The sequence below is a fragment of the Acomys russatus genome, chromosome 10 (genome assembly GCF_903995435.1).
Source record: "Acomys russatus chromosome 10, mAcoRus1.1, whole genome shotgun sequence".
Lineage (NCBI taxonomy): Eukaryota > Metazoa > Chordata > Mammalia > Rodentia > Muridae > Acomys > Acomys russatus.
The window spans coordinates 12,605,466-12,616,755 of record NC_067146.1 but is presented as its reverse complement, the minus strand read 5'-3'; the positions used below and the strand labels follow the sequence as shown (position 1 = coordinate 12,616,755).

At 42.4% G+C, this 11,290-nt stretch overlaps 1 protein-coding gene across 3 annotated transcripts in view; it reads left to right on the top strand.

The window, feature by feature from the left end:
- The window catches only part of Ahcyl2 (adenosylhomocysteinase like 2), a 157,158-nt gene that overhangs the window by 91,090 nt on the left and 54,778 nt on the right, over positions 1-11,290 (top strand). The window contains exons 1-2 of one of the 3 annotated variants that reach the window (XM_051151795.1): positions 8,172-8,230; positions 8,402-8,484. The exons of 1 other annotated variant lie outside the window; for it this stretch is intronic. In XM_051151795.1, coding sequence (XP_051007752.1) covers positions 8,428-8,484 — 57 coding nt within the window. In that variant the 5' untranslated portion in view covers positions 8,172-8,230; positions 8,402-8,427. Of the gene's footprint in view, positions 1-8,171; positions 8,231-8,281; positions 8,485-11,290 lie in introns of those variants that run through there. One more of the 3 variants, XM_051151793.1, reaches the window with a different exon arrangement.

Below are 11,290 nucleotides of genomic sequence, written 5' to 3'. Positions count from 1 at the left end.
GAGTGCTGAAAGAATCTATGGGAAGTTAGTTATTTCATGTCTCTAGGTCTTGGCTTCTCGACTGACAAACATGAACACAGCATTTTATGCATTGTAAGCCAGCACTCTACCACAAAGCTACATTGCTACCCTAACCTAGATAACTCTGGTATTGGAAGTGTTCTTATCTGTGAGTGAGATACAGAGTAGTGACTTCTAAACCTTTATCAAGCTACAACCTTTTGATTTGTTTACTTTTTATGTAGATAAATTGTGCTTCTAGAAAGGTTATTTAAAAGGTGAGAATATAGTGAAAACTCTATTTGACATTTATTTAATAACAACACACTTCAGTATTTTACCTGCCACTTTCAATGCTTAAATCTGTAATAAAATTGAGAGTCCTGAATGGAAATTCTGTACCATTCTGTTGTTGTTTTGTTTTGGGGGGTTGAGAAATTTGAAGGTAAAGCTTCACTCCTCTGTGAGGCAAGTTTAGCTGGTGGTGCTAAGTGTGCAGCGAGCTGAACTCTGACCTGAGTAGATGTGTGTTTGCTCTGTCAGGAGAATTATGGGTTTAAGTCCACACCACTCCCAGGTTAAAAGACCTAACAGGAAGTGAAGACAGTAGCTTGGTGCTCAAGTATACTGCAGTCTCTAATTGCTTAATTGCATATCTGAGAAACCTGGTTAGATTAGTAAGTGGCAAGAAGGTAAACTAAGCTGAGCTAGTTACAGCTTGGTTATACTTGTGACTGTCGGTTTTGCCATTTCTTACTCACACCTGTTCCCCTTTGCCTTCCTTTACCTTTGAGGTACATGTCCTATAATTATCTTCTCTGAACTTGCTACTTATTTTTAGCAGCACATACTCACTATTTGTGTATTAAATGTTAGGCACTTGGAATATAGGAATCTCACTAATACTGAAATACACTAATCTCACACTGTGAAATGCCTATAACTCTAGTGTGGAAATAAGCAAATCACCAACCACAGTATCAACATTAATACATACTACAGCAGGAGTTATTCAGTAATTTCAAGAATTGAATCTTTGCTTGGCCTTTTTATTTGTGTATGAGTATGGTGTGTGTGTGTGTGTGTGTGTGTGTGTGTGTGTGTGTGTGTTATGTATGGTATATAAGTGTACACATATGCTTGCCATGGCATGTGTGGGGAGGTCAGAGGACAACTTTCTGGAATCAGTTCTCACCTTCGTTGTTTTGAGGCAAGGATTCTCTTGTGTCTTGCTGCTGTACTGCTGCCTCTAGGTGAGTGAGCTTCTGGTGATCCTCCTGTTTCAGCCTCATATTTTCCTGTAGTAGCATTGGAACTGCAGGTGCTCACTACTGCATCCAGCTTTTTATGGGGGTTCCAGGAGTGCAAGCAAAGGGTCAGGCTTGCATAACAAAGACTTTCACCCACAAAGCCACCTTCCCAACTCTATTGGTTTGATGGGGTGTTTTTGGTTTGATTTGGTTTTTTTCATGACAGGGTTTCTCTATGTAACAGTCCTGACTGGCCTGGACTTGCTTTGTAGACCAGACTGGCCTCAAACTTAGAGATCTGCCTGCCTCTACATCCTGAGTGCTGGTATTAAAGACGTGCACCACCACAGCCCAGCTTGGTTTGATGTTTTGAGACAAGTTTTTTGTAAGCTTGGTTGACTTCACACTCACTGTGTGGTTGAGGCTGCCTAGAATTCATTCTTAAACTAGACTGACAGCTGGAAATGTATACTGAAGGAATTTATAGCCAAGCTGTGAAATTTAAGAGACACATGTGTTCTGTGAATGGTTACTCACTGTATGGAAGTAGGAGAATATGGAGGGCCGCAGCTCTTGCCAAAGCCAAGGCAAAATATGCTAAGGACTTGGGACTTTGAGTACAATGGGGCGGTTTTGAAGCATTATAAAGAAGAAATCTCTCTTCCTAGGCTGTAAGCATCTTGAAGGCAAGGACTGTCTCTGGGCTGCTAGCACATGATAGGCATTTGTGAATATTTGTGGTTTGATTAAATGGATGAATTCACTGCGTGTAAGAAGAAAAGATAGATTTGGGGCTGAGGATGTAGCTGAAGATACAGTTGGTAGGATGCTTGCCTAGATGCCCTGGATTTGATTCCCAGCCACTTATAACTTGGCTTGGTGCTACAACCTAAATCCCAGTACTTGGGAGGTAGAGATAGGAGAATCAGACGTAGAAGGTCATTCTCAGCTGTATGTAAAGTTTGAAGCTGGTCTGGGCTACATGAGACCCTGTCTCAAAAGAATTCAAGACTGGCCTTAGGAATGTTGGGAAACAGATTATACATATTATTAGCAATAATAGTAAACTTCACATGGCACTGGCAGCTTCTGACGGTTGTTACTGTTTTATCATCGTTTGCTTGTTTTGATACAAGGTCTCGTTTAGTACCGGCTACCTTGAGCTTCTTTCTCTCTGGCTTCAGCCTCCTGGATGTGTGGGATTACAGACGTGGGTCACTGTGCCCAGCTCTGCTGTCTTGTTTTCATTTTTCTGTTTGTTGTGTGTCTGTGTGTGTACACACAACATGTGCAGTAGTACTCGTATGCGGGTCAGAGGACAGCTTTCAGGAGTTGGTCGTCGCCCCACCATTTGGATCCCAGACATTGAGCTGGGGTTGTCGGGCTTGGCGAGAAGCACTTCTACCCATTGAGCCATCGCTCCAGTGCCCAACTATGCCATTTACTTATTAACTTATTTGATCCTCGCAAACTTTCCCTTTAACAGATGAGTAAATAGGCACAAGGAGCATAGGTAATTTGTTCAAGTTACACAGTAAGTGAAGAGGTTTGACTAGGCAGTCTAATCCTATTCTGCTAGACCTAGCCTGGGCCAGTGCAACTTCCTGGTACTGGGTTTATGTAAACATATATTAATCTTTATTTTAAAAATATAAGGCTTAGAAAGATGGTTCAACTCTCAACTGTTAAGAGTACTTACTGCTTTTTCAAGGATCTAGGTTTGTAGTGGAAGTTTGGTGTCTTTTAAAGTTCAGTTATGTGAGTGGGGCATGGTGGCGCACACCAGTAATTCCAGCACTTGGGAGGCAGAGGCAGGTGGATCCCTGTGAGTTTGAGGCCAGCCTGGTAAGCAGATCAAGTCCAGGACAGCCAGGACTACACAGAGAAACCCTGCCTCAGAAAAAACAAAACAAAACAAAACAAAACTCAGTTATGTTATGTGAACTTTTATTTGTTTGTTTTAATCCCATGTGTGGGATATAGGGCTGATTGAGATTGTCCACAGCAGCAAACTATTTGCCTCGTGAAGGCTCTGAGAGGGACTCTTTGCTAACTGTAGACAGTTTAATTCTTCGAACTCTGGAGAGGGAGTACATGCCATTGCCCAGAGAGAGACGGGGCTCTGAAAAGGAGGAGGCTGCTGCTCCCCATTGCTGTTCCTGGTTGCTGTTGATGTGATTTGACAAGAAGAAGTGGAGATATCCTGAACCGAAGATTGGACTTCAGGGGACCCAACAGCCCTAACCAGCGGAAAGTAATCTAAGAGAGCTGTGCCCTCTCTTCCCACTAGCCATCGTTCTCTCCTACCTGATGTTGCGATGTTGGAAGAGATTGGAGTAAAGGGAGGTAGAGGTATAAGAACTAAAATAAAATAGGTAAAATAATGTCGCCTACATAGGTTTAGCAGCGTACAACTGTCTGTATTTCCAGTCCCAGGGCTCTGATGCCCTTTTCTGGCCTCTGCAGGCACTGGGCATGTAGTGCACATGCAAGCATACTGACACACATAAAACAAAAACCTCTTAAAAGCCAACAACACAAGAATGGTATTAGCATGTTTGAGGAAACAAAGGCTGTAAAAAGTATATAGTTTGCCAGAGGATAGCCTAGTAAGCGTTTTTTGGTTTTGTTTTTAAGATACAATGCTCTGTCTGCACATATACCTGCAGGCCAGAAGAGGGCATCAGATCACATTATAGATGGTTGTGAGCCACCATGTGGTTGCTGGGAATTAAACTCAGGACCTTTGGGCTCTTAACCTTTGAGCCATCTCTCCAGCCCCCCTCCCCACCCTCCAGTAAGTGCTGGAGCTAACCCAGAAGCCTGTAAGTTTTTACCAGGTTGAATCTTCAGAACGTGGAAGGACTGAGCGCAGAGACTCCTACCATGACTGAGGATGTGAGGCAGGAGGGAGGGCTCGAGTCCTGCTGTTGTGTTAGCATTGGCACTTCAAGCTTGAAGAAGTACGGCAGCATTCTGTTGTAACAAGATGCTTGAGGTAAACAACTTATAAAGGAGAAAGTCATTTTGTATCGGGTTTCAGATTTTTGTCCATGGTCATATGACCACTTTGCTTTGGGCCTATGGTGAGAGGCTGAACTTCCTGATGAGAGCCCCCTTTGTTCTCTCGTGGCAATCAGGAAGCAAAGAGAGGAGGGGCTGGGATCCCAGTATCCCTTTCAAAGGCACATCCCCAATAGTTTAATACCTTCCAATTAGTCTCCACCTCTTATAGCTTCCACTACTGCCTAATAGCATCACAGTCTGGTAATCAAGTTTTCAACACATTCAAACCATAACCAGGCAAAGGAGATCGGAGGCCTGCCGAGTCTAACCAACCTCATAACTAAGAAGATTGACCTTTGAACTCTGGTGGGTGGAAACTTTAGCCTTTAATAACCAGTAGCCATTGTGACTAAAGAATCACAATGCTTTTTCTTATGGCCTCAGAGAAACTAAATGAGTCAGAAATACAGAATGTTGGGCCTGAATTTTTTGATCATTCACAGTCCACTCTTCCCCTTAATTTATCCTGAAAATCATCCAGGGAAGTCTAATAAAGCCATGGTGATAATCGTAGAGGATTCTTGAAGTCATCGCCCTGTGCTTTATGACCCTAGGCTCCAGATTCACAGTGACTCCAGATTTGCAGTGACTTCTCTGCTATGAGTGCTTCTTTGGCTTTGACCTCTAGAAATTTTGGGTTTCTGTCTTTTCAGCCCTGAGCATGTGCTCGCTCTGACTTTGGGTTATCTGGCATGGCCTCAGAGGCTATGGTTGTACTATCAAGTCACCACTGGTAGGCACACAGCTAACACAGGGGGGCATTTAGCTGTTCTTGAAGTTAAAGCAAGCTGCTTCTGAGTTTTTTTATGTAGATGGCTTCCAGAGCTAGTCTAGTCTGTTGAGATTGTAATGTCTGTTATTATAAGTATTGCTATAGCTGATGTGCTATAATCTGGCTGTCGATGGATCTTCTAGGTGAAATGTGATTATGTTGGAATCAAGTTTCTATCTGGTCCATATACCTATATCTTATGTCTTATATAGTTCATGTCAGTTAATAAACCCTAACTTCTCAGAAGTAATAGCTATTGTTTTCTTTTTAGGGGCAGAACAAAAAGGGGAAGTAAAGTTGTAGCTTTCAAATAAAGTCTATTTCAGTTAACACACTAAGAAAACAAAAGTTAGGTTTAGGATGCCATCGTGATCTGTTTTCTCGGGTTTATTGCTAATCATAGTTTCTCTCAAAGTCATTTGCTTCCATTGTTTAACACTACCATAAAGGCAGTCATCTTCTGTTTACTTAGTCATTATGCAAGGAATGTAAATAAATAAAAGTGTCTCGTAATTTGCTGGTCATTGAAATAGGTCATCGTAATTGTAAAAGCTAGGCTCCCCTTCAGCAGTAACACAGACTCTTGACCTTGATTTGTTCTTAAAGGCACCATTGTGCTACAGATCAAAATGGTTTATAATAGATTCGAATCAAGCAATGGAAAGTAGATCATACATTCCCGCTGAGATGATACAATTAAGGATTAAGTGCCTTCAAATAAGTCATGACCATGAAATAAGTCAGTAATATTAATCTTTATAGACATAAGACAGTGTGCCAAAGCTTATAAAAATGGACATAAACATTTTTAATATATTGACTTGTGCAAGTTGTCCCAAAAGTACTATAAGATACACAAACAGCATACAGAATCTTTAAACTTATAATTTCTTAGGCTCCTCCTACAAGCCAGGCACTATAGTCAAATCAAAGTTGGCTAAGCTGCTAAAAAGCCTACAGTCTCATGAGGAATGAACACATGGATGCAGCAGCTGTGATGCAGAAGGCTAGGAATGGTGCTGTGGCCAAAGAACAATGTTAAAGGAAAGAGAAATTCCTAATTTTAGGTGAGGTTCTCATGAGGACACTGTTATTTCAACTGAATCTTAAAGAATTTGAGTGAGGATAAAGCAGGTAAAAGTACAAACTAAACACATATTTGCTTGAGACAATGTCATGAGCAAAGGCCTGAGGTGAGAAAGAATACAGCATATTAATGACATTATTAAAGAGGTGATATGTGCTCTTCCTGAAGTCTCCATCATTGGAAAGCTTGTGGGACAATGAGGGTAAGTCAATGGCAGCATCTGGATTCTCACCCAAGGCTATGTGATTGATTACAAAACCAGCTTGCTCATGGCTGCCACCCATATGGTCTTCACCTCAGGAAACAACAGGTGATACAACTGACTTGGTCTCGGCCACTGGTCAGTTGCTGGTGTTCTGCTGTGTCTGGCATCTTCTAGAAATTCTTGTAGATATTACAATACTTTTCTGTGTTCCATGGCCAAAGCATTCATTCTTTTAAGCTGTGAAGCCCAAAGGAGAACAAGTTTGTAATCATAATTATATTATGATTATTAGCTTCAAAGAAATTATCCCCTGGATCAGAAATTAACACTACTCCTGGGCCAGCAGGATAGTTCATCAGGTAAAGGTGCTTCCTGCACAAGCCTGGTGATCTGAGTTCAAAAAGTTGTCCTCTGACCGCCACACATGTGCTTTGGCACATGTTCTCCTACACACATATTATGCACACACATAACAGTAATGAATATTTTCACTATGCAGCCCCGGACTGGCCTCACACTCACAGAGATCCGCCTGCCTCTGCCTCCTGTGTGCTGGCATCATAGGTGTGCGCCATCACACCCAGCAATAATCCTTTAAAGAGTCTCTGGTGTTTTGGGGTCAATCCTACTGAGTTTTCTATGAGGTACTGAACCTAGGGCCTTGCTTTACCACTTAGCGACTCTAGGCCATTTGTGGTATTCTTTGTTGCTCTCTTGAAACTGGTCTCATACTGTGTACCTGAGGATTGCATTGAACTTGTGATCATGTTGCCTTCGTCTCCTAACACTGAGATTGCAGAAATGCACCACTAGGTCTGGCATTTCTGTGGTCTCCTCTTCCTCCTCCTCCTCCTCCTTTTTCTCCTTCTCCTCCTTCTCCTTTTTCAAGACAGGATCTCACTGTGTAGACCAAGGTAGCCTCAAAGTCATAGAGATCTGCCTGTGTTTGTTTCCATGTTCTATGTTCCCAGCCTCTATGGTATTCTTACTGGATAACATCCTCTAGGAATAAACTAAGATGATATATCTGCTTAGCATATATATTAATATATACCAATCACCTTTTTTCAAATTATGTTTTGTTTCCAAATTTCAGAAATGTGCAGAGAAGAGGAAGCTTACTATGGGGGAATACAATGCAGGAACAACTGAGGTCCTTTCTAATCAGATGGTTGCACAGGGAGGAATCATCCTGACACCAGACCTATGAGAGAAAACCAGCCTGGGACCTGAGGCACTTATCTGAAACCCCGGGGTCTCCTGTACACCCACACTGGGGAAGAGGGTGTCCTGACAGTCAGCATTGTGCGGTTTGTGTAGCCAAAGCCCCTTAGGCCTTCCTGTGCCATCCCACGGGGAGCCAGCAGAGGGAGCTGTGGTCCCAGAACTTTTTTCAGTATTACAAGTTTTAACTTTGCAAAAAACATCTTTCCTGACTTCATCTGAACTCCAATGTAATAAGAGTTTAGCTTGAGATAGGTGGTGGTGCCAGCCCCCTGGTGGGAGCAGACAGGGAGCTTCAGTAACCGTTTGAACTTGAAAACCATAAGGAACTCTGATTTCAGGGAAACGCCTGTTTACTGTACTGATCCAAATCAGCAGCTCTCAAGAAAGGGGAGTGCCTTCTTGACCTCCATCTTTATTGATCTTGGTATCAGCACTTCCAGTGACGTGTCCTGAGGGGCGGGAGACAATTAACCAGGGCCTTAAACGCAGAGAAGCAAGGCAACCTGTTGCTGCAGGAAGTCCCCACAGAGGAGGTGGGCTCAAGCACCTTGTAGAAACTGCAGTGCAAAGCTTTGCATCCACTCTGATTTTGAGTAACAGGTAGAAGACTTTGAGGTTGGCTGGTAAGAGATTTGCCAGGTGTTTGGCTCATGGTCTTGATTTGAACAGGAAGCTTCTGTGAAGAGATAACAGCTTCTTTTAACCCCGGACCTTCCAGATCACTAGGCTGCGGTGTTCTCTGGGGCCTTCAGGTAACCCTGGCCTTTCCAAACCAGCTTTCCCTTTTGCTTCAGGACAATACCTTACCCAAGCCTGCACTATGGAGAAGTGGGACAGTAATGAGGGCACCTCCGCTTTTCACATGCCTGAGTGGATGGTGAGTTCTGTCACTTTGTCCTTTATGCTGTTTCTTGATAACAGAGGCGAGCCTTTTCCTGACAGGTGACAAGGATGTCTGTGACAAGAAGCCGCTGCTGAGATCTGTGCTGGGAAGACAGTTATTACTCTTTGATGAGCTCCTATGCGCTGGATCCCTCCTGTTCTTTAACTGTCAGTGAAGCCAGGGAAGGTAGCTGAGAGTAAGCAGACCAGAGCAGTGGATTGCCGGGTGGGCTGGTGCTGACCTACTGTGCTAATGTACTATGCAGATGGATTATTCTTTTATTATTTTGTATTTTTCTTTCAAGTTAATGCTAAATTGTGCTCTTGGGTATAAAATAAAAGAGAATGTGGGGGAAAGGAAGATGCAAAACTAGAGCTTATAAAATTGTTGCGTTCTCCAGTCTCTGGAAAAATTTAAACATTTCTCCCTTACCAGTCTATTTTCCCCCCTCTTAGTCTGTGTGTTGCTACAAAGCAAGAGCTTTGCTTCTCTTCATACAGTTCTCCCAGATACCATATTTGCATGATAGCTTCAGTAAAATAATTATTAAGTTGATATTTGTTGATGAGAACTAGCACATAAAACCAAGCATTGTGGAGCATGGTGGCACAGGCCTGTCATCCCGTCACTTGCCAGGTAGCAACAGATCAGCTAAATAGTGAGTTTGAGGCTAACCTGGGCTATAGAGCTGATTCTGTCTCAGAAACAGATAGTGACAATAAATTCTAACATTTTGGATTCACTTTGATCTGTTGATTTTAAAGCCTTTTAAAATTACTCTTTATTACGAGGGCCGGTACATGTGCCACAGCATACAGGTGGAGGTCAGAGGATGACTTGCCAGATTCAGTTCTCCCTTCTAGGGAATCAGTCAGGTTTGGTAGCAGGTTCCTCTATCTGATGAGCCATCTCCAGGCCCTTAACAGTTGATTGGAAAAAACTCCTTAGTGTCCTAACTGGTTTCCTATAACTGACTTCTTGGACCCTGGATATATTTTTCCCTATTGTAAACTTGTTACACTTTTACAACACATTCTAAGTTCTCTTTAGTGTTTATAGTTAGAAACTTGAAGAAATAACTATTAAAATAATGAGATTAAATATATACCAGACCTAACAAAGGCCCAGTAGAGAATTCTACCTGGACATCGTCTTGATACTATATATCTTTGGTTTTACAAGTCATGGTCGCTCTATGTAGCTCTGGCTGTCCTGGACTCGCTTTGGAGACCAGGCTGACCTCAAAGTCACAAAGATTCTGCCTCTGCCTCCCGAGTGCTGGGAATAAAGGCATGAGCCACCACCATCTGGATAACTATATGTTATTTTTATAGATGCTATTGCTGTTGTTTTGATATTTTAGAGCATTGTGTTCATTTAAAAGATATTTGATGGAAAGAAATTCTGTTCATCCATAGGACTATTTGAAATGTGCTGATTTAGACAAGTGGAAATGATTCATTTAATTATTCTGGCTTGCTTTTTAACTCTTGTTCTGGCTTTGTTTCTTTGTTTTTGAACCTCCAACAACTTAATAATAATAAGAGAGTAGGAAATTTGGGGTTGCTATGAGAGGGACCACAGTGAGGTACTAACTTTTGTTGTTTCTGAAAACAACAAAGAACCTGCTGCAGAAGAACCCCACTGAACACAACTACACCACTCCAAAGCAATATACAGTTTCTCGAAACTTCCGCTCTGTAACTGACAGTTCTTGTTGTCCCCTGACAACGAGGCATGTCCTCCAAAATAGAGCTGCTCCTGAGTCTGCTCCATTTGCCTCTTTCTGTTTATGTAGACAGGAAAGCTGCTTTCAGGGACTTAGGACTTTCACTTGTGACCTAGGGCTTCCTAGTGCATGGAGAACATTTTAAATGTTTTAATGTATCTCTCTCATTTAGCCTTTATTTTTTAAACACCATAAAAATCCATTTAATCAGTAGAAAAGCTGTGAGGAGCAGTAGGGAGAAGCTTGTCTTCAATAATGCTATGAGCTCCTTTGCTCTCTTTCTTTGACGTTTGAGACTTTCTTTCAGATACTGCACAAGTCATTAACTTCTGACCTGGTCTGAAGGTGACCTGAGAGCTGCTTAGCCAGCAGTTGGCTGCCATGCACCTCTAGTGCATTGCCTATAGCGTTCCAGATCACACCTGCAAAGTGCAGAAGTGCCTTTTAATCTCCAATAGAAAACTCTGGAACCAGCTCCCACAGGGGGCCAAAATATCAAGAGAGTTTTAACCAATGTCTGCCTTACATTTTAGTGTACACATTACTTTAATGAACTCAGCAGTGCAGTGGCCTGCTACCAAAGTCACAGGCCTTTTCTGGAGGAACGTAGAGCCTCCCTCCCCACATCTATTGTTAGTAATCATCAGCAAAGGCGGGGTGTATGTGCCCTGAGATTGGTAGAGGCTCACACCATGCTCTTGGCGAATATTTCTTAGGCCTTTGCAGGAATACAAACCCAGACAGAGTATGAAGTACCCCAAGTTCAATAAATGACAAGGTACACCTTCCAGGTGACATTCCCATTACTCAAAATTCCTGCTGAAGCCTCCACTCCCCAGCTGTTTCCATGTGAAGGATTTATTAGCCAGGTAGTCAAACTGCTGGGGAGCAGGAGAGCACATTCTATAATGATTTATTAATATACACCATCTTCCCTGATAAGTCTTTAGGCCCTCCTGTTAGGTAAAGTATCTTGCATTGGGTCCACGATGCCAGGGGCTCTAAGTTCAAGTCCCAGCATCCTACTTAAATAGCAACAAAACCATAGTACTGTTTGTCAAATGAAGACAA